This window comes from Nerophis lumbriciformis, linkage group LG25 (genome assembly GCF_033978685.3).
Source record: "Nerophis lumbriciformis linkage group LG25, RoL_Nlum_v2.1, whole genome shotgun sequence".
Taxonomy (NCBI): Eukaryota; Metazoa; Chordata; class Actinopteri; order Syngnathiformes; family Syngnathidae; genus Nerophis; species Nerophis lumbriciformis.
The window spans coordinates 23,920,647-23,945,139 of record NC_084572.2 but is presented as its reverse complement, the minus strand read 5'-3'; the positions used below and the strand labels follow the sequence as shown (position 1 = coordinate 23,945,139).

Here is a 24,493-nt window from a genome sequence, read left to right as displayed (position 1 = left end):
GCAACAAAAAAAGATTGACATAATTACACCAATTTAGGAGTACTGGGGGGGTGGAGAAGACAAATTAAAATGTTACCTGTTCGTAAAGCATCATTGCAAATTTCTGATGAGTAATGCAGGATTTGGATGAACATGAATCTGTCGCAGTGTCTGAGACAATGTGCAGATGAATGCGCTCCAAGATGTTTTCCTGATGAGAAAGGGCGGGGATGGTTAGATTTAGGGGTGTGAATCTTTGGGCACTTAAGGATTCGATCCGATACAGAATCCATTCTTGATTCAACACAATCCGTGATTCAAATTCAAAAAAATTCTCGCAATGTAATATTTGGTATGACAATTGTAATGAAACTTTTCCAAAAGAGGTTACAGGCTAAAAATTTTCCTTCTGGTTGCCTAAAACGATATATATATATATATATATATATATATATATATATATATATATATACATATACATATAAATGTTATATATATATATATATATATATATATATATATATATATATATATATATATATATGTATTATTATTTATTTTTTTACTTTATTTTTGAACATTAGAATCGTGATGAACAAAAATCGCGATTCGGATATGAATTGATTTTTTTGTGCACCCTATTACAGTAGGAAAGGGATTCATATGGCCCCATTTGTTGCCGTTTACATGAAACGTGACAAATTGACTGTTGAATACCTTAAAATGTGTTTTGTGGCAATTCCAACTTTGGCCACAGCGCCAGTTGCTATATAGAGTGGCACTTTCTATCATTTTCAGCAGACTGCATTGCAAACTGATTAACCCACCCCCTTCCTTTCAACGCGAGATCCACCCAGGAATGGAGCCATATGAATTAATTCCCTGCTATGACATTGACTCCACGTGCTCCACTAAAAGGCAGTAGAACCATGTGACTTGTCCAAGCCAATCAGCAAAGAAATAACAATGGAAAAGTTGTAGTATTAAATGCAAAGATGTTTAGTGAGTATACCGGTAAATATAATTGTATGAGAAAATTATGAAATAATTATTGCCAACTTAACCTGTCCTATCTTTGCTGTGTGGGGCATTAAAGTGAGTGCATAAAACATTTGAAACAACAAGTGGTCATGCAAAATGTGACTTACTGTAATTAGACATATTCTGGTTTAATTTAGCTAGCTTGCCAATACAGTATGAAGTGTTATTGTGAAATCCCACTGACTGATTTCCATTTTGAGAGGAACACCAGCAAGTGAGTACTGTAGTGTTTATGTAGTGCTCCATGCAAATTCACTTCCATTTTAAAAGCCCACAGAGTTCTAAGAGCCAAAGGTACTGTGTCAACATACAAAGCACTCGGCAGCGTCGTCCATGAGGCCAAGTTGGAAGCGTTGCTCGTCCTTGAATGTTTCGGCGAGGGCGTTCCGCAGGCTGTCCGAGGGCAGCACGCGCTCACGACTCTGCTGGAACTGGCTGAATATGCTCTGAAAGCCAAGATAAAAACAAAAAAAACATAACTCGTCAGTAAAGCTACCATAGTAACGTTTCGCAACACATTACCAACGACCAGGTGTAACTGCAACAAACCTTCAATGCGCAGAAAATGCAGGAATCACCAAGGCAAAAGTGCCCAGAAAGGTGCCGCAAACTTCTCCTGAAAATGTCCAGCTGCCAAAGCACCTTGAAGGGATGGACAACACTGTAAGTGCTATGATTTTCCCATGATGGACAATACTGCAAGCAATATGATCTTCCCATTATGGACAATGCTGTCAGTGCTATGATTTTCCAATGATGGACAATGCTGTAAGTGCTATGATCGTCCCATGATGGACAATATTTTAAGTGCTATAATCTTCCTATGAGGGACAATTGGCCTACTGTAAGTGTTACATTTGTCCAATAATGGACAATACTGTAAGTAATTGTAACTGTAAACCCTAATGACATGATTTTTATATAACATTTATCATTCAGAAAAGACTAAAATAATCACAGGCATACTTGCCGACCCTCCCGATTTTCCCGGGAGACTCCCGAATTTCAGTGCCCCTCCCAAAAATCTCCCGGGGCAACCATTCTCCCGAATTTCTCCCGATTTTCACCCGGACGACAATATTGGGGGCGTGCCTTAAAGGCACTGCCTTTGGCGTCCTCTACAACCTGTCGTCACGTCCGCTTTTCCTCCATACAAACAGCGTGCCGGCGCAGTTACATAATATATGCGGCTGTATCACACACATAAGTGAATGCAAGTCATACTTGATCAACAGCCATACCGGTCACACTGAGGGTGGCCGTATAAACAACTTTAACACTGTTACAAATATGCGCCACGATGTGAACCCACACCAAACAAGAATGACAAACACATTTCGGGAGAACATCCGCACCGTAACACAACATAAACACAACAGAACAAATACCCAGAACCCCTTGCAGCACTAACTCTTCCGGGACGCTACAATATACACCCCCGCTAACACCAAATCCACCCCCCCCCCTCCCCCACCTCGACAAATAAATGTCGCTGCCTGCAGGCTTAATTAAAATGACCCCTGGGCTGCACATAGAACAACTCTGACTTAGTGAAAAAGTTTTGTCCACATTGTGTTGTCGTACCACTTGAGTTTTTAGATCAGGAAATGACAGTAGGTTGTACGGTATACCGGTACTAATAAAGTACCACAATACTAAAGAATTTAAAAATGTACTATACTGCTTTTGAAAAATACCGGTACTTTTTCTTTCCATGAGCCTAAAGGCATGCCATGGTGACATTGCTGGTCATATGAGCCGAGGCAGACGTAAGTCAACACACACACAGAGCACTTACAAGCAGAAACAGTGTGGAGACAGGAGAGGGAGAATGGGCGTATTTTGGCTTAAAACTAACAATAAAGGGGACGTTGTAAACAATGACGCGCAAAGCGGTGCTTTAAAACACAGCGGCTAACATCCCTCTACAGTGTTTTAGCTACTTCTAAATCACTAATCCTCGCTTCAATAGTGACAAATAAACTACAGTTTTTACAAATATCATCCCTGCAGGATGAAGAATAGGTAAACATGCTTCACTACACATTGTGGGAAAATACAATTGCTAACCGCTAACAGCAAACTAGCGCTCCTAAATGTTAACAAATGGGTGGATGTATTCAAATATCCACTGTAACGATACCAAGTACAAGAGCTATATATAGTCGATGCAATGATTACATCAATATTTTTAACTATCACAACATTTTTAGCAATTTTTTTATCGTTTACAAATTCAGAAAATATGTCCCTGGACACAGGAGGCCTCTAACTATGACTAATGACCCTGTAACTACTTGGTATTGGATCGATACCTAAATTTGTAGTATCAACCAAAACATGTCAAAAGTATCCAAACAACAGAAGATTGAGTGCTGACTATATTTTAACAGAAGTGTAGATAGAAAATGTTAAAACAGAAAGTGTCACGGCCCGGGCGCATTCCTATGCGCATTCATCCGTGCGCTCCATCGAGCGCACCTCCAAGCGCGCGCCTGCGTGCGCCACTCCGGTTGCAGCAGGCGGCTGCATTCAATCATCAATCAGTCAGCACTCAACACACCTGTCGCTGATGAGCTCCCTTAAGCCAGAGCAGACCTGCGTTCCGGGCCAGAACGTAGTTTCCTGTTCCGTACAGTAAGCCGAAACGTCAAGCACTCTCTCTCTCTCCGTGTTTCCCCACCTCTGTGCTCATTGTGTGTTGTCCTGTGTCATGTTCCCGCAGCCCCTCTTCGCTTCCCAGATTCAAGCTGTGTGTCTTGGCTCCCTGGATTCCTTCTGGTCCCCTTGCTGCCTTCCTGGATCTCGACCTCCCGCCTAGACACGGACTCTGACGCTTCGCTCCTGCCCTCGACCCCACGCCTGCTCACGGACCTCCGAGCTTGTCTTGCCCCCTCGGACTTCCACACTTCGCTCAACACCACCGGTAACACTCAACAGCTAATCTCTATACATAGTCGCACACACACACATTTGGATTAGTTTCACACTTCATGTCTTATTGTATACATCTAAATAAATAGAGCTAAAGGACGTCCCTGAATCCTGTGCCGTCTTCTTCCCCCTGTATCGTAACAGAAAGTAACCAGATATTAACAGTAAATGAAGAAGAAGATTAAGATTTCATCCATCTATCGAATATATACCGTGTGTACCTCATAATTTTGACAAAATAATAGAATGGGAAATGACACAATATGTTACTGCAGACTAATTAGGAACCTTTGAAACCAGTTTGCTTACTTATCACTAAAAATAAGTTGTGCAGTTTGTTCACAATGTTATTTAATGCCATTTTATTTCAGTGTTCTAAAATTGTTTTATGAGTGCAATAAGAAACATATGTTTAATATAACATAAGATTTCATGTAAAAAAAACAAGTGGTCCCCTTTATTGTGGTACCGCTAGATATTGGGACAACACTACAGTATACATGACTGAATGAAATGAGTTTATTTCGGTCATATAATCAACCATTTTGTGTGATTAATTTAACAGCAAAGATTATACATATTAACAATAATTTACTACACACACACACACACAAAAAGAAAAAGATTGACCGAAAAAGGAATAGGCTGAAGCCAAGGCTTATATTTGCCTATCTTATACATTTACTGAAAATTAGATTGACTGGAACATCAACGTTCAAAAAATCAATGGAATGAAAGTAATCATGGCTATATTTTGTAATATTCCATTATTTCACCTTTCAAGGCTTTCTTAAACCTTAACAAAGAAGTACATGTCTTCAACTCATCACTGAGCTTGTTCCACCATTTAACTCCTAAAACTGAAATACATTTGTATTTTATATTCGTTCTTACTTTACATATTTCAAAAATCAATATCCCCATACATTTTAGTTTTAAATAATCTAAGAATACAAGCTGGAAGGCTGTTCTTTACTCCAAACACAATTTACATTGTTTTTAAAAACACCATATCTGAACATTTTAACACATTAGAACTTATGAATAATGGATCGGTAGGTACATAGTTGCACGCTTTGTGTATCATTCTAATGATCCTTTTTTGAAGTTTAATTATTGGGCATATCTATCACAATATGTTAGATATGGAAAAATAAAACAATAATATAACATTTCTTATTCAGCATGTGTCTTACTTTATAAAGAATGGCAATGGATTTGGACATTTTTCCCTTTATATGGTCAATCTGCGGTTTCCAACATAGTTTTTGATCAATTATTATTCCCAAAAACTTAGTTTCATATACTCTATCAATTTCCAATTAATTTAATTAAAATGTTCCTTCACAATTTGTCCTTGCACCACTAGAGTGTCCGCCCTGAAATCGGTAGGTCGTGAGTTCAAACCCCGGCCGAGTCATACCAAAGACTATAAAAATGGGACCCATTACCTCCCTGCTTGGCACTCAGCATCAAAAGGTTGGAATTGGGGGTTAAATCACCAAAAAAGGCCACCGCTGCTGCTCACTGCTCTCCTCACCTCCAAGGGGGTGAGGGTGATGGGTCAAATGCAGAGGATAATCTCACCACACCCAGTGTGTGTGTGTGACAATCATTGGTACCGTATTTTTCGGAGTATAAGTCGCTCCGGAGTATAAGTCGCACCGGCCGAAAATGCATAATAAAGAAGGAAAAAAACATATATAAGTCGCACTGGAGTATAAGTCGCATTTTTGGGGGAAATTTATTTGATAAAACCCAACACCAAGAATAGACATTTGAAAGGCAATTTAAAATAAATAAAGAATAGTGAACAACAGGCTGAATAAGTGTACGTTATATGACGCATAAATAACCAACTGAGAACGTGCCTGGTATGTTAACGTAACATATTATGGTAAGAGTCATTCAAATAACTATAACAAATAGAACATGCTATACGTTTACCAAAACAATCTGTCACTCCTAATGCTAAATCCCATGAAATCTTATACATCTAGTCTCTTACGTGAATGAGTTAAATAATATTATTTGATATTTTACGGTAATGTGTTAATAATTTCACACATAAGTCGCTCCTGAGCAATGTTCCCTCTAATATTTCATGTGTGTGAGCAAACGCACAAACACCCTGAGCATTCAGTGGAATACAGACGTGCACACTGTGGTCATACCAGCAGCACATTTGTCTCAAACCTGACATAACAATTTAAATGTCTTATTATTATAATCAAGTGACTAGTCAATTTCAAGAGATTATTTTCTAATATATGTGATTTGGCCCACTTAGATATTGTTTTTTTTTTAATCAGCTATGCACTATAGTATTTTATGCCTGGTTGGGGGTCCTGCTTTGGAAAGATTGTGTACCCCTTTCAGAGATCACATATAGTTCCCCTTAAAACATTCACATGTTGCATGAGATGAAGTGTTTATTAACTTTCTGTTCGTAAAATAAATATTTTTATTAGCAATTATGTAGTCCTGTAACATAATTTCATGATTAATATCCAAAAAATAACATTCTTAACAAATGACAGTAGAATAAGCACACTGATTAAGGAGTCATAGTAAAACCACCTGAAATGTACACTTTACGTGTAGTGTTGGAGTTGTCCAACTTTTTGTGTGGCCATAAACGCACCAGTGGCTAATTGCCATAGTGTATGTGTTGGTGCAGGTGAGAGAGAGAGAGAGCGGCTGCTGTTGATATAACACAGTGATTCTCAAATGGGGGATATGCGTACCCCTGGGGGTACTTGAAGGTATGCCAAGGGGTACGTGAGATTTTTTTTAAATATTCTAAAAATAGCAACAATTCAAAAATCCTTTATAAATATATTTATTGAATAATACTTCAACAAAATATAAATGTAAGTTCATAAACTGAACATCAAATCAAGTAGGCCATTCCATTCATTACCATAAAGCCAGAGTTTCCCCCATGCCATGATGGTTTGACCCTCACTAAAATGTCTGTCAAAAAGAACTGTGCAAAGAAATGCAACAATGCAATATTCAGTGTTGACAGCTAGATTTTTTTGTGGACATGTTCCATAAATATTGATGTTAAAGATTTATTTTTTTGTGAAGAAATGTTTAGAATGAAGTTCATGAATCCAGATGGATCTCTATTACAATCCCCAAAGAGGGCACTTTAAGTTGATGATTACTTCTATGTGTAGAAATCTTTATTTATAATTGAATCACTTGTTTATTTTTCAACAAGTTTGTAGTTATTTTTATATATTTTTTTCCAAATAGTTCAAGAAAGATCACTACAAATGAGCAATATTTTGCACTGTTATACAATTTAATAAATCAGAAACTGATGACATAGTGCTGTATTTTACTTCTTTATCTCTTTTTTTCAACCAAAAATGCTTTGCTCTGATTAGGGGGTACTTGAATTAAAAAAATGTTCACAGGGGGTACATCACTGAAAAAAGGTTGAGAACCACTGATATAACAGATGACAAAGAGTTGCTTTTGGCTTGGTTTGTACGGTAGACAACGACCAGTTTTGCTAGACAAAAGTATTTTACACATTGTTTTGGTGTGGTTATGGCCGACAAACAATTTTGGTAAATAAAGGGACCGATAGAATTCCTGTCCTCCTTTAAGTGTCTCCACAGACGTTACAATAATTTAAGAGTTGACAAACATTGTTTTATCTGTTATGGCCGCCTTTCGTCACCCGTTACTCACAGTTGCATTGCAAAATCATACAAAACAAACGATTTGTTTATTTTGTTTAGAGTGGGATTTGATTTTTTGCGCGGCATAGATTTGCTATGCGCAGAGGACGCGTGAGCAGTGCGCAATTGCACAGGTGCGCACCTTAGAGGGAACGTTGCTCCTGAGTATAAGTCGCATCTCCGGCCAAACTATGAAAAAAACTGCGACTTATAGTCCGAAAAATACGGTACTTTAACTTTTTTTTTAAACACCATAAATTTAGTTTTTTTTTTATCATTTAATGATAACTTATTAATATCAAACCATTTTTTTAACTGAAGCAACTCAACTTCTATTATCCTCAACACCTCCTTCAAGTCTTCTCCTGAACAATATACATTTGTATCATCTGCAAACATAATACATTTCAATGTATTTGATACATTGTCAAATCACTGTTGTTGTTGCTGTACAATGATTGAGCAATTACAATTTCAAAGTGCCCAAAAAGTGTACATTTCAGTGAAAAACTAACATTTAGTCAGCAATGGCGAGCTAGCCTGACAGCCCAAAAGCTACAAGCAGCAAACTAGCTAGCTTGTACAACATAACATGAATGAAGGACTAAACAGTATTATATATCGTTATGAATGGAGGACTAAGCAGAATTATATATTGTTAAATAGCGGGTTTACCTGAACAGCGCTGTTTAGGAAGCAGCTATTCTGTCCCGGTTCATTCAGGAGGCCTTTGGTGAGAGCGAGAGACAACATGCTGCCAGGCTGGTAAGATTTCTTCAAGCCTCCTCCACCTCCAGGTTTCTTAAACATCTTAACCCATGCCATTGGGTTAGAGCTCGCAGCTGTGGAGGGGAGACAACAAGGGATAAACGTAACAATGTATAATAATAGACTTTTTATGATGTAAATTGGTCTGTTTAAACCAGGGGTGTCCTAACTTTTTCTACTGAGGTCGGCAGGCAGAAGAATGAAAAAAATTGCGGCGGCCATTTTGTACATTAAAAATGCTAAAACCAATTCAATAAAGGATAGCATACTTTAAATTAGGTAAGGATCGACATCTTAGCATTGTGTTATAGGTGACGAAGCAAATTAGTACAATATATATTATTATGCATTTGATTTATAGTTACAATATGTAAAGGGCCCCTTCTGGACACCCCTTATTTAAATCACAGACATGTAGAAAATACACTTGCTGAATACTGACTGCAGTTTTACGGCAGGCCTTTTTCCTAGACAAAATACCCAATAATAGATACATAAGGACAAAAACATTAGTAGTGATGTGCGGTGTCAGGCTTGGTAAAAAGGATAGGACTCAGATGCAGAGTAGGGAACTTTGACAGGCTTTTATTTTGACAGCTTCCTTTCACCTCCAAAGTCAAGGAATTACAATATATATATATTAACCAAAAAACTAATCGGCGAAAGAGGTTCCAAAAAATAGGAACAACCGAAAATCACTCCGAACGGAGGAAAACACAAAAGCAAAGACGAACTATAATTGGCGCCGTATATGCTATAAAATGTATTAACAAAAAAGAAAAGAAGAAACAACAGCTATGAAAAATTCTACACTATCTAATCTAATAAAGTTAAACAAAAATTGTCACTCAAAAATTTGAGGAAAGAATAAAAAATAACTGATAACTCACCACTTCGGCTGAATAAACTAAATAACAAAAAATCACTCTGCTAAGGAGGAAGAAAGGAAAACTCAAAATAGCAACGAAGGGATTCAGGATCAAGGAACATAAGCACGAAATGAGGCAAGGTAAGGCAAGGCATGGACATGGACATGGACATGGAGGCTAGAGAGCACGAATAAACGAGACAATCTGGCACAGAACAAAGGGAGGAGAGGGCTTATAAGACACATGAAGGGAAATAGGGAACAGGTGGAAACAATCAGGGAACAGGGATGATGTCAGACTGATGACACAAAAGGAAGAGCAAGTGACCTGAAACGAGAGGAGAGTTACTTTTCAAACTAAAACATGGAAATCACAAGACAGAAAAAACCAAGACAAGACATCCCTCACCGCGGTGTGACATGCAGCTCAATACTAAAATATCGATACCAGATCTTTATGCTCTAATATCAATTCTCAAATCAAAATATCGATACTTTTGATGCTTCAGTTACTTGAGAATATACTGTATATATATATATATATATATATATATATATATATATATATATATATATATATATATATATATATATATATATATATATATATCATTACCAGGAACTAATGTTGTCCCGATACCAATATTTTGGTACCGGTACCAAAATTATTTCGATAATTTTCGGTACTTTTCGATACTTTTCTAAAAGAAGGGGACCACAAAAAATTGCATTATTGGCTTTATTTCATCAAAAAATCTTAGGGTACTTTAAACATATGTTTCTTATTGCAAGTTTGTCCTTAAATAAAATAGTGAACATACAAGACAGCTTGTCTTTCATTAGTAAGTAAGCAAACAAAGGCTCCTAATTAGTCTGCTGACGTATGCAGTAACATATTGTGTCATTTTCCATTCTATTATTTTGTCAACATTATAAAGGGCAAGTGGTAGAAAATGAATTAATAATCTACTTGTTCATTTACTGTTAATATCTGCTTATGTTCTCTTTTAACATGTTCTGTCTACACTTCTGTTAAAATGTAATAATCACTTATTCTTCTGTTGTTTGGATGCTTTACATTAGTTTTGGATGATACCACAATTTTGTGGATCAATCCGATACCAAGTCGTTACAGGATCATACATTGGTCATATTCAAAGTCCTCATGTATCCAGGGACATATTTCCTGAATTTATAAACATAATATAAAAAAAACAAAAAACAAAAGAAGATGATAATCATAGTAGTATCGACTAGATACGCTCTTGTACTTGGTATCATTATCCTAGATATCAGGTGTAGATCCACCAATGGCGTTTGTTTACATTTTGACGCCGGTGAGCTATGGTGTGTAGTGAAACATGTTTAGCTATTCCTCGTCCTGCAGGGATGATACTTTGTCGCCATGGAGGCGAGGATTAGTGATTTAGAAGTAGCGAGACTGTAAAAATGGAACCCATTACCTCCCTGCTTGGCACTCAGCATCAAGGGTTGGAATTGGGGGTTAAATCCCCAAAAATGATTCCCGGGCACGGCCACCGCTGCTGCCCACTGCTCCCCTCACCTCCCAAAGGGTGATCAAGGGTGATGGGCATACTTGCCAACCCTCCCGATTTTCCTGGGAGACTCCCGAATTTCAGTGCCCCTCCCGAAAATCTCCCGGGGCAATCATTCTCCCAAATTCCACCCGGACAACAATATTAGGGGAGTGCCTTAAAGACACTGTCTTTAGCATCCTCAACAACCTGTCATCACGTCTGCTTTTCCTCCATTCAAACAGCGTGCCGGCCCAATCACATAATGTATGCGGTTTTCACACACACATGAGTGACTGCAAGGCATACTTGATCAACAGCCATACAGGTCACACTGAGGGTGGCCGTATAAACAACTTTAACACTGTTACAAATATGCGCCACACTGTCAACCCACACCAAACAAGAATGACAAACACATTTCGGGAGAACATCCGCACCGTAACACAACATAAACACAACAGAACAAATACCCAGAATCCCTTGCAGCACTAACTCTTCCGGGACGCTACAATATACATCTCCCGAATTCGGAGGTCTCAAGGTTGGCAAGTATGGTGATGGGTCAAATGCAGAGAATAATTTCGCCACACCTAGTGTGTGTGTGACTATCATTGGTACTTTAACTTTAACTTTTAAAACACTGCCGACACCGGCTGGACTTCAGCTGCTAGCTCGCCAGCCATGTCTTAAAGCACCTCTTCCTGAGAGCGTTCCAGTGTTAGAACTTCACCTTTATCGTTAGTTTTTTAAGCCAAAATGCGTCCGTTCTCACTTTGTGTGTTTGTAAGTACTCTGTGATTGTGCGCTACCGAACATGGTCGTCTGCTCGTAAACCAGCAATGACACGACATGACGACGATGGGGACGTGGTGGACCGGTACTTTTCAGAGGCAGTATAGTACCTAATATGATTCATTGGTATTTTGCAGATGTTGTGGTCCTGATGGCTTCATCTGGCCAAGATCTTCAGCTCTCACTGGATCGGTTCGCAGCCGAGTGTGAAGCGACTGGGATGGGAATCAGCACCTCCAAGTCCGAGTCCATGGTTCTCGCCCGGAAAAGGGTGGAGTGCCATCTCCGGGTTGGGGAGGAGATCTTGCCCCAAGTGGAGGAGTTCAAATACCTCGGAGTCTTGTTCACGAGTGAGGGAAGAGTGGATCGTGAGATCGACAGGCGGATCGGTGCGGCGTCTTCAGTAATGCGGACGCTGTATCGATCCGTTGTGGTGAAGAAGGAGCTGAGCCGGAAGGCAAAGCTCTCGATTTACCGGTCGATCTACGTTCCCATCCTCACCTATGGTCGTGAGCTTTGGGTCATGACCGAAAGGACAAGATCACGGGTACAAGCGGCCGGAATGAGTTTCCTCCGCCGGGTGGCGGGGCTCTCCCTTAGAGATAGGGTGAAAAGCTCTGTCATCCGGGGGGAGCTCAAAGTAAAGCCGTTGCTCCTCCACATCGAGAGGAGCCAGATGAGGTGGTTCGGGCATCTGGTCAGGATGCCACCCGAACGCCTCCCTAGGGAGGTGTTTCGGGCACGTCCGACCGGTAGGAGGCCACGGGGAAGACCCAGGACACGTTGGGAAGACTATGTCTCCCGGCTGGCCTGGGAACGCCTCGGGATCCCCCGGGAGGAGCTGGACGAAGTGGCTGGGGAGAGGGAAGTCTGGGCTTCCCTGCTTAGGCTGCTGCCACCGCGACCCGACCTCGGATAAGCGGAAGAAGATGGATGGATGGATGGAGTATCGCGGTACTATACTAATACCGGTATATCGTACAACCCTAATATATACATGTATATACATATATATATTTCACACTTTTCCAGCTGTATTTATTGTTTAAAAATAATAATAATTGCATTTCAAGGAGTGTTATCATTATAGTATATATAGTGTTTACTTAAAGGCTTGTACTGCCTGCACCAATATGGCTGCTGCATGTTTTCGAGAATCGGTCCAAAGCAGGCAGTGTGGCCCAAACATGCTAATATTCAATCTTGTACAAGTTATTGCTGCTTCACTGGCAGCTCAGCAGGATTATGGTCATCATCGCTGCACGGCACTGTGAACCATGGCGCCATAACAACTTGACGTTGATAGAAGTTCATCTTGGACACCGTTTTTATTACATCACTAATGCAAATGAGTGAACTGGACGTGTGCCAGATGAATCATTGTCATATCCTTTACCTTCTCCCGACTGCGGGGGGGACTTGCTGCCGTTGGACATGCCGGGCTGGTGCAGTGCTTTGGCCTTTGGCTCCGTCCATTTCATCCCCACGCTCCTGCCGAGCGCTTTGTTGAAAGCATGGTCACGATCAGCCACAGGGCATCTTCATACATGCGCTTCTAGACATTGAAGGGCCACTAAAACATAAGAGGGGGAGAAAAAGAAAGTGTTAAAAATTAACAAAGTATTAACTAATGTTCACAACAGATTATTGTCTTGCAATCACTGTTCGAACAATTCATAATAATCAGAATCAGAATCAGAATCAGAATCAGCTTTATTGTCATTACGCAAGGTAACGAGATTGAGGCCATTCCATACAGTGCGATGTGTGCATGCTAGAAAAACAATGTGCAAATATATAAAAATATAAAAAAATGTAGAAGTGCAATGAATATGGTGTGAAATGAATATATACATGAAAAAAAAACAAAAAAAAACAGGGTGGTTGGTGGAATGGGTTATTGCACCGAAGAGAAGGCAGTTATGAGGGACAATGGGGCAGTCCGTTCAGGATGGTTATGGCCCTGGGGAAGAAGCTGTTCTTTAGCCTGTTTGTTTTGGTTTTAATGCACCTGTAGCGCTTCCCAGAGGGCAGCAGGTGGAACAGGTCAGAGCCAGGGTGGGTGCTGTCCTTGATGATGGCACTGGCTCTGTTGAGGCAGCGGGAGGTGTAGATGTCCGTCAGAGAGGGGAGAGGGCGGCCGATGATCTTCTGAGCCGTCTTGACCACTCTTTGCAGCCTCTCCCTGTCTGCTGCAGTGCAGCTGCCGTACCATACCGTAATACAGTAGGTCAATACCTCCATTGTGGCAAAAAAAAACTTTACAGTACGGTTTTGAGGTCATGCTTCTTTTCAAACTTGTCACATTTAAGTCTGTGTAAACATGAGAAGCATGAGGCAAATTCACGTTGCAGTTGTAAACTAAATACTTTTAAAGTCCTAAAATGGTGGTTAACTTCTATTTACACATCTATGACATTTAAGAGGTTAAAATGGCACCCTACTAAAACTAATTATTGGAAAATATTCATTTGAAAAACTGTCGGAAAAATGTTTTGGGTTCTGAATCGTATGTATTATGGTTAAAGTCGGGCCTCGATTCCTGTTCCTCATTCCAATTCCGGTTGTCGCTAAGATTCCGGTTCCCAACGATTCACCATTCCAAATCTTTCAAGGGCAGTCAAAAATGTACAAGTCTCATGGGGCTATTTTCAACCAGTATATCAATACCAATCAATTGAACTTGAATATAAATGTTATGAAGTTTCCTTCCACAGAAGTACACTTTCACAAAAGTGGCATTTTACTTTGAAAACCTCATAGAAAACAAACATATACAAATATCCTGTTGTGAATGTGTTCGATAGTGGTGTTACAATCAGGGTTTTATGCTGCCCATTCCGATCACTCTTGAGTTAAATTGGCTGGTACTATTTTTTTTTTAGACTTTTTTTTAGTAATGTCTGATATATTTGATATCATTTTTTAGATGCTTATATGAGCCTATTTTTTGTAATATATTACACCATTTTAGGTCATTCTTTGTAATTTTATTTCACCAAACTAATTTTATTTCACCAAACCTTGACCTTGATACTGATCACATGTATTTACCGTAATTTAAAAAAAAATCTTTATAGTGCGTGCTATTGACAGTGTGACAATGTCAACACGATATTCAAACCAGTCCCTTATTTTCTTTTATTACATACATACAATTATTTGATCAAAACAAAGTCAATAGTAAACAATAAACAAAAGCAAAAACTACTACCTACTATTCATTACACTGCTTAGGTTTTTGTTCTCAAAGTTAGCAAAAACCAAAAAAATTCAAATGAAATTGTGAGAAAATAACAATATAAACATAATCACTCTTATATCAATCATATACTGATATTATCCGTGGTATCAACACTGTCGATTTATGGTTTGATTTGTCTTCCTCTTACAACAGAACAACATTGTTGTTATATTATCCTCTCTCTAACTAATCAACTTGTTAATATCTGCTTACTTTCTGCTGTAATGCGCTTCCATCTTCACTTCTTAAACTTTACTAAGCACTTATTTCTTCAGTTGTTTCAAGCTGGTTTAGCGGATAGCATGTGAGCAGCATGTTTAGCCTTGTCCTCCAGTCTTCCATTGATAATAAAACTTAAGAACTGCAGTTTATTTGCCGAAATGGAAGATTATTGATTCAGAGGAAAGGCTCCACACGATGTATGGAGAATAGACAGTGAGCTGCTTAGGCACCTTTGTGGAAGTTAATTATTCCGGTCGGCCGACTGAGCTTCGAAAATAGGAATTGACATTTAAAAATTTGGACGATTGTGGGAGAATCAGAGAAACCGATCTGGTTCCTATCGATGCTCGATACCCAACCCTAAATATAGTATTATAAATCAGAATATGAATGGAAAAAATAATTTCGAAAGTGTCCAGGAAATTGCAATAGACATAATTTTATACGTGATAAAATTAAGACGGAAAGCTAAATATTTTATGCATCTTAATATTAAAAGCGGTAACCTTATTTTTACTCTTGCGTGGCAGTTAGGAATGTTTAAATGGTACAATGTCAGTCTCTAAAATAAAAAGGTTTTCATTGGTTCTTAATTCATAATTCCTACATTTGGAACATAAAACCATAATACCAAAAGAACACTTGTGTGACGACCGGGGCGCATGGTGATGCGGGGTTTCGTTCTCCCAGGATGCAACGGACTTCGGACACAGCGTGAAGGTAAAAGAAATGATTTATTTACGAAATAACTCAGAATAAACAAAGAAAAGGGTGCTCATAGCACATAAGGTAAAAACTACAGAAGACTAGCGTGGGAGCTAGCGATTAACAGAACCTAGCGTGGAAGCTAGCAGGTATACAACAAGAACAAAAGTCGTCAACTGTTGCAAAAAGCAAACTACGAAGCAAGAACGAATGACAGGGAGGACAGGCTTAAATAATAATGTCAGTGATGACAAACAGGTGCGTGACGGGAACAAACGCTGCAGGTGAAAATAATAAGCAGCCATGGCAACAAACTCAGGTGTACAAAACAGGCACTCAAGGAGTCCAAAACTAACCAAAAACACAAGTATCTTGAAAACGTAAACAAAAAATATGATCCGGGCAGCGGATCATAACAGTACCCCCCCCTTAAGGGACAGATTCCAGATGTCCCCTGGAAAAACTAAACCCCCCCCAACTATAACAAAGTTCAAGAGTCAAGGGAGGGTGGAGGAAGGATTTGGCGGAGGGTCACCAGGTCACGTGTCCCCGAATCCACCGGGGACGAGTCAGGTGGCGGCGGCGAATGGAACGCCGCTGCCGGAGGCGAGGCGGGCGACCACGGAAAGGCCACATTCGTGGCTGCCGAGAAGGTGGGCGTGAGTGGCGCCAGAAGTTCAGCAGCCGGAGAGTTCTGCGACTATGTCTCGGGTGTCGCTGCTGTTTGCGCCATACTCTAACCTCCGAGAGCGCCGCTTGCGCAGCCAGACCACCCGAGGTCGCTGAGACGATGAGGGCGAGGAAGGTGGCGGCGCCCTGGAAAGGTCCAACGGAGATGAGGAGAGAGCAGACGTCGCTGTGGAAGCAGGAGGAGTCGTCGTCGCCGTGGAAGCAGGAGGAGTCGTCGTCGCCGTGGAAGCAGGAGGAGTCGTCGTCGCCGTGGAAGCAGGAGGAGTCGTCGTCGCCGTGGAAGCAGGAGGAGTCGTCGTCGCCGTGGAAGCAGGAAGCGTCGTCGCCGTGGAAGCAGGAAGCGTCGTCGCCGTGGAAACAGAAGGCGTCGTCGCTGTCGGCGTGGGCGGAGCCAGAGGCGGAGCAGGCGGCTCGTCTGTCGGCGTGGGCGGAGCCAGAGGCGGAGCAGGCGGCTCGTCTGTCGGCATGGGCGGAGCCAGAGGCGGACCAGGCAATGGAGTATCTGCGGGTGGTGAATGTCTCAGCTGGACTTCTGGGTTGGCCGTAGGGGGAATCATCACCTGCAGAGTGGTGAGTATACATCCCAGCTGTCTCTCCAAAGCATCAAGGCGGGCATCTTGGCGTTCCGCCATGGCGTTGACGCAATCCCCAAGAATGCCAAACTGTTCCTCCTGTTGTCCAAGTTGTGTGGACTGTTGGTGCAATGCCCTTTTTACGGGGTCGGTCTCTGCGGGGTCTCGTGTGCTTTGCAGCGCTGGAGCAGGAGGTGGAGAGGATGGAGTTTGCAGGACCACCAGGGTTGATGGTGGCGTCAGAGTGGCAGGAGTCCGGGCTGTCGTTGTCGTTGCCGTGGAAACAGGTGCTGTTGCGGAAACCAGACTTGGAGTCGGTGCTGGTGTGGGAACCAGACTTGGAGCAGGTGCTGGGCGTGACTTTGGCAGAGGTGGCCTGGCCGGGGGTTGCGGCCGCCACCGAAGGTCTGGTGGCGGAGGCCGGCATGGAGTTTTGGGCTTAGCTGGGCGCAGCTGTGCCCGCCCACTAGCAAAGCACCCAGTACTAGCCCCCCCCTCAAGAAGCGGATCCCAGACGCGTTTTGTGTAGTCTGGAACAGTCTTTAGGGGTGGGAGGGAGGAGGTGAGGAGGTGGGTAGGCTCCTCCCCCTTTGATTGTCCAAATTGTCTATTCTGCTCTTCAGTAGTGGACTGTAGGGACGACCAGGAGGGAGAAAACAGAGGAGTGGCCGGGGCTTGAGCCATAGGGAGTGGGGCCAAAATAATTGGGGGCTGAGCTTGAAAGTCAGAATGTGACTGGGACTGACTAGACTTATATTTAAAAAAAATGTCCTGATAATGCTTAATCTTAGAATTAAAGTCATTTGTAAATGGCTGACAGAAAGAATGAACCGAATGTAAAAAAAATTATTTGTCTCTGACGTCATTAGAAATAGACGAGAGCGCGTCATCAGGGGGCGTGTCGTTACGGGGCGCCAATGGGATGACATCATAGCTGCAGTCCCAGTGATTGACAGGCCAGTCGGATAACTCTTTGGAAAAGTGATCAGAATAATTACCAAATATTTGAGGAGGGGAATCCTGGGCTGCTTGTTGGTGGCTGTGTTCCAGAGGGAAGAATTGCGGGGGTGGCGCGTCTCTGTCGCGAGCTGAAGCCGTTTTGTGCGACTTCCGCCTTCGCTGACGCGTGCGAGCGGGCTGAGAGCGGACCTCCCCGGGCCAGATGGAGTCGATCGGGACCAGAACACCTCCAGGTCCCCAAATCATTTCATCTGGATTGCAGCGGAGCGTCTCTGCCTCCATCGCTCGGAGGACCATCCACGCACCTTCTTCTACCTCCGTCAAGCCCGTCGCGAGATAACTTTTTCTTGCTTGCTTCGTACTGTGACGACCGGGGCGCATGGTGATGCGGGGTTTCGTTCTCCCAGGATGCAACGGACTTCGGACACAGCGTGAAGGTAAAAGAAATGATTTATTTACGAAATAACTCGGAATAAACAAAGAAAAGGGTGATCATAGCACATAAGGTAAAAACTAAAGAAGACTAGCGTGGGAGCTAGCGATTAACAGAACCTAGCGTGGAAGCTAGCAGGTATAGAACAAGAACAAAAGTCGTCAACTGTTACAAAAAGCAAACTACGAAGCAAGAACGAATGACAGGGAGGACAGGCTTAAATAATAATGTCAGTGATGACAAACAGGTGCGTGTCGGGAACAAACGCTGCAGGTGAAAATAATAAGCAGCCATGGCAACAAACTCAGGTGTACAAAACAGGCACTCAAGGAGTCCAAAACTAACCAAAAACACAGGTATCTTGAAAACATAAACAAAAAATATGATCCGGGCAGCGGATCATAACAACTTGTTTAAAAAAACAATACCTCTAGGATTTCACAGGCCTTTTATCTATCTATTTTTTTTTTTTTTATGTTTGTGATTGTCGCAGCTTAAAATTACAAATTTTGCAGCAGCTTTTTCAGAAAGTTTCGTCAAAAGTTGCGATGCTTTTTTTTAATAACATCAGCTTGTGATTTTATGAATTTGGGATCAACGTTTGAAGTGTTCATTGTAACCTTTACCACAAAGAATGTACAGGGTTTCAACAAATTTAACTAAATATCCTTTATTTGCACACAAATGTGGGCAGAGTTTGGAAAATAAATATTGACGCGTCACTTTTTTTTTATTACTACACAGATGAACAAAGCCTCTTAAGACACCAAGTGGCAGTAAAAGCAGATCTCTCAACACATTGTCAAATTGCTATAAAAACAAACAAAATCAAAGGATCCCTTATTGCCAGCTGTCTGTTCCGTCTTCTACAAGTTGCAAACATTCTCTTTGTATGATTTTTCAATTGAAAACCTTTTGTTTATATTCCAACACGTTGCTTTTGTTGGGTAATTGTTGAGAGAGATCTACAGATGTAATTTTTGTTGTTTAATGAGAGACTTATAAGACTGCCAAGCGCCAACACATGTCCACATCTCTGTCAATGTCAAAGTAAGGACATGGGTGTGCTAAATGTTAACATAGCATATTACCTAAAATGCTTAGCGCTCTCGACGAAAACCAGAGAAGGGTCCGAGCATATGAGGATCTTGTCGTTAGACCAGTCCTTCTCAAACAAAGGGACGGGCCTACATGTGACCCTGGGGAACATGCTTTATCAGGATCATGCTGTATCATGCTTCAAACTCTAATTCAAAAAAGTTGTGCAATACAAAATGTGCTCATTGTACCCATTAATCATCATCATCACAAATTGTTTTATTAATTTTTGTTTTGTAGGTTTAACTGCTTCTGAGCTAATGTTGATGATCAATTTAGAGTTTATAAAGTAAAATTTTCGTATCAAATGGTTTAAGTCAGTAACAAAAATGTTGATAGTTTAAATCAGGACTTTTGTTTTTAATTTCAAGCAAATTGCACTTAAAATATGTTCTGTTACAGACTAAAACAATGTTAATAAAGTTATTATTTATTGTAATTTTAACTATATTTATTTTTTATTTATTTAATGTTAATAAGCCCAAAGCAGCTGAGATAGGCTCCAGCACCCCCCTCGACCTCGAACAGGACAAGCGGTAGAAAATGGATGGATGGATGGAAGGATATTGTTACGATTTTGTATGGTGCGGAACCCAAGAGGCAGGACAAGAAGTCAACGTGCAATTCAAAGTCTTTATTCCATGGAGGAATTTAACAAAAGGTGGCGAAGGAGGGAGCACACCATGGAAAAAACAACACACAAAACACACATGTACTGGTGGTCATACCAGGCACAGCGGGGCCAACCGTACAGGAGGGAGACGTCGGTGCCAACACGGGAAGGAGCGAGTCACAGGAAAAAAGCCAGCGGCGAAGAATGACGTCCGAACAGAAACGGGAGCGCTAAGCATGTGAAACCGACATCTCCCAGCTGCCACTAGTCAACCTAAATAGCCCTGCTGTAATTAGTGGCCAGTGTGCCCAGAATCAATGCCACCTGAGGATCGTCCGACTGTAGGACGAGAGAGAGAGAGAGAGGCGAGGAGAGCGAACACACCAGACAGCAGGTATTCATCACAGTACCCCCCACCTCCTTAACAAACGCCTCCTGGCAGCTTACCTGGATTTTCTGGAAAACAGTGATAGAACTCGGTGAGTAGACGTAGGTCGAGGATAAGGGACATAGCGACCCACAAGCGCTCCTCAGGACCATACCCCTCCCAGTCAACCAGTAACTGGAATTCCCTGCCCCTCCTTCTCACATCCAAGATTGACTGTGAATGCAGGGTGGTTGTCGATAAGCCTAGGAGGAGGGGGCGGCACCTCCGGAGGGCTGAGGGGACTTGAGGCTACTGGCTTGATGCGAGAGACATGGAAGACCGGGTTGCACTTGAGGGAATCCGGGAGGCGAAGCTTGACTGCACCACGGTTAATGATCCTGATGATGTGGTATGGGCCGATGAATCTGGGGGTCAGCTTCTTGGAGTCTGTAGCGAGAGGCAGGTCGCGGGTAGAGAGCCATAGTTTTTGACCCACCTGGTAGTCTGGTGCAGGCGTGCAATGACAGTTAGCATGACATTGGTTCCGTTCATAGGTTCTGATCAGCGCGGCTCTTGTGTTGTTAGACATGCTCGGCGCAGGTGGGACGACACGGAAGGGACCACGACCTCTGACTCAAGGATAAAGAATGCTGGTGACTGGTCCCCGTAAGCCGCATGGAACGGCAACAATCCTGTGGCCGAGCAAACGAGAGAATTGTGTGTGTACTAAATCCAGGCAAGTTCGGCTGACCACTTTGAGGGCTGCTGGTGGCAGACGCATTGGATGGCTGCCTCAAGGTCTTGGTTGGTGCGTTCCGTCTGCCCGTTACTCTCGGGGTGGTAGCCAGAGGACAGACATGGTGATGCACCCAGGGACCTGCAGAATGCCCCCCAGACTGACGACGAAAACTGAGGGCCCCTATTGGAGACTTTCTCCGTGGGGATGCCGTGAAGCCGGAATACGTGATCCACCAGAAGCTGGGCTGTCTCCAACGCCGATGGTAACTTGGTGAGTGCAGCAAAATGAGCCATCTTGGAGAACCGGGTTTTCTATAGTGAGGATAGTGGTGTTACAATTAGAGAGAGGCAGTCCGGTAACAAAGTCCAAGGCGATGTTTGACCATGGTCGAGCTTGGTGGGACGTTTTGTTCCGGGCGCAGACTGGACAAGCTGCCACAAATCCTTTGACATCTGCTCGTAGTGTAGGCCACCAAAATCGCTGGGCCAGAAGGAAAGTTGTGCGACTGACTCTGGGGTGACAGGCGACCTTGGAATTATGGCCCCAACATAATACGTCAGAACGCAGCCTGGGGATGACAAGCAGTCGCCCCGATGGACACCCCTCTGGGGACGCAGCAGACTTGAGGGCATCCTTGACCTGCCTTTCAATGTCCCATTGCAGGCCACCAAGGATGCAGGACTAGGGTAGTGTCTCGTCAGTGGGGCGGGAGAAGATGTGGGACAGCGCATCCGGTTTAGTGTTCTGAGAGCCCGGGCGGAAGGTGATGGTGAAGGGTTGAGTCCTAGAGCTGCACGGAGATAAGCCAGGTTCTTGTGATCTGTGTGAATGATGAATGGAAGATCAACCCCCTCCAGCCAGTGCCTCCACTCCTGAAGAGCCAGGACGACAGCCAGTAGTTCCTTGTTGCCAATGTCGTAATTACGTTCTGCAGCAGTCAGGCGACAAGAGAAGAAGGCACAGGGGTGCAGTCTCTGGTCGATGGCGGAACACTGGTAGAGGGTCGAGTTTCGTGAAAAACTTAGCAGAGTGGAGTGGAGTAAATGCCGAGTCCACAAGGGGGAGAGGATATTTATTTGTCTTTCTTTTCAATAAAGAAGAGCTACAGGTGCCGATGAGGGGCGAATAACACCCTCAGCTAAAGAATATGAAATATATTCTTCCAATGCCTTCTGCTCGTTCTTGGAAACATTGTAAAGACGGGAGGAGGGTAATGGGGAACCCGATAAGAGGTTAATGCCACAATCATATGGTCGATGAGGGGGAAGCGACAACGCCTTATCCTTACTAAACACCATCTTTAAATCATGGTACTCTACTGGTACCATATTGAGGTCAATGATATCAGCTGGTGGTGTGCGGTTAACAGTGTGAGGGTGAGCAGCGGCGCGAATACACTGTGTGTGACATGTAACACTCCAGTTAAGAATCGTAGAACGTGACCAATCGATGTGAGGGTTATGTTTTAGCAGCCAGGTTAACCCAAGTACGACAGGAGCAGTGCGAGAAGGTAATATTAAAAAAAACTTAGTGACTCATGATGATTGCCAGATAGCCGAAGACCTAGTGGCGACTCGAACTCCTCCTCCATCAACGGCTTGTCGATGATCACGGCTAGCTCCAGCATGGTTGGGAGAACCAGCGGAATCATCTTCTTGCGGATATCGTCTGCAAGTCCAAGATAAAAAGCATCCAGGAGGGTGGAGGAGTTCCAATCGCTCTCGGCCGCTCTTGTGCGAAACTCAATATCGTAATCAGAGACTCTACACCGGCCGCTGCTTCCCTGCCTGGAGGGTGTCGCTGAAAAATCTGGAGCAGCGCTTTGGAGAACGCCTGAAAAGACGAGCCGTAGCCCATGCTCCTGCTCGCCGCAACAGGTGAGATATGACAAACGCCACCTTGGCCCGCTCTGTTGCAAAAGTCGCAGCTTGCAGCTCGAAGGGGATCTCTCACTGCGTGAGGAACTGCTGGATGTCATTGGTATCCCCCGAGAACCTCTCCGGTCAGGATAGCTCGGAGTAGCTGGCTGGCGCTGCTGAAGCCTGGACCGGCTCCAGAACAGAAGTGGCGAGGAATCAGCCCCAGGTGTGGGCTGGGTGCGAGCAAGCAGAGTGTTGAGGTGGGAGGTCTGGCTTTCCATCATGGCATCCTGTCACTCTGCAAGACCTCGTAACCCATGCCATGTTTTTTAGCTACTCCTCCTTGCTGCGGTTCCATCCTTCTGGTCGGTTCCAACTGTTACGATTTCGTATGGTGCGGAACCTAAGATGCAGGACAAGAGGCCATCGTGCAATTCAAAGTCTTTATTCCAAGGAGGAATTTAACAAAAGGCGATGGTGGCGAAGGAGGGGGCACACCATGGAAAAAACAACACACAAAACACACATGTACTGGTGGTCATACCGGGCACAGCGGGGCCAACCGTACAGGAGGGAGACGTCGGTGCCAACGCGGGAAGGAGCGAGTCACAGGAAAAAAGCCAGCGGCGAAGAATGACGTCTGAACAGGAACGGGAGGGTTAGGTATGTGGAACCGACGCCTCCAAGCTGCCACTAATCAGCTTAAATAGCCCTGCTGTAATTAGTGGCCGGTGTGCCCAGAATCAATGCCACCTGAGGATCGTCCGACTGTAGGACAAGAGAGAGAGAGAGGCGAGGAGAGCGAACACACCAGACAGTAGGTAATTATCACAGATATAATGTTATGCAGATGTGTACTTATAACAATTGTATAGACAACTAATACCATTTAAAGCAGCGGGGAAGTGTAGGTGGGTGTGGGGAGGGATGCGAAATGTTTTCCTAGTGGGGGCGTAACAGAAAATAACTGAGAACCACTGCGTTACAGCAATAAAGACTTCAGATATTGTTACAAATTTGATTTGGCGAAAATGACCATGATTTTCCCCTATGTGTGGTAAAGTTGCAGTGATTGGACAAAGTTGTGAGGCTGCACATTATTTTAATAAGATTGGTTGAATTTGCGTGAATTTATAGGGTTTGGTCATTCTAAAAATCTAAAAAAATTTCAATAGATTTAAACAAGGGATGTGCCGATCGATCGAATATCTATCAGTATCAGATGATTTCTGTGAACAGCACAAAATTTAAGTTATTATAACAAGTTTAGCTGCACCAACTTTGCAAAAGTTAATTATATATATAAAAAAAAAAAAAGAGTATGAGTTTGGGTAGTTGTAATGATTAACATAGGGATGGTAAATGTATCTTGC

General features: G+C 42.7%; 1 protein-coding gene across 5 annotated transcripts in view; it reads right to left on the bottom strand.

The window, feature by feature from the left end:
- Positions 1 to 24,493, bottom strand: part of usp53b (ubiquitin specific peptidase 53b) — a 127,972-nt gene that overhangs the window by 74,020 nt on the left and 29,459 nt on the right. For 4 of the 5 annotated variants that reach the window (XM_061983978.1, XM_061983981.1, XM_061983980.1 and 1 more), the window contains exons 2-6: positions 13,015 to 13,191; positions 8,328 to 8,494; positions 1,570 to 1,662; positions 1,332 to 1,466; positions 77 to 190 (exon numbers count right to left, since the gene is read on the bottom strand). In XM_061983978.1, coding sequence (XP_061839962.1) covers positions 77 to 190; positions 1,332 to 1,466; positions 1,570 to 1,662; positions 8,328 to 8,494; positions 13,015 to 13,099 — 594 coding nt within the window. In that variant the 5' untranslated portion in view covers positions 13,100 to 13,191. Of the gene's footprint in view, positions 1 to 76; positions 191 to 1,331; positions 1,467 to 1,569; positions 1,663 to 8,327; positions 8,495 to 13,014; positions 13,192 to 23,664; positions 24,401 to 24,493 lie in introns of those variants that run through there. The other variant, XM_061983979.1, reaches the window with a different exon arrangement.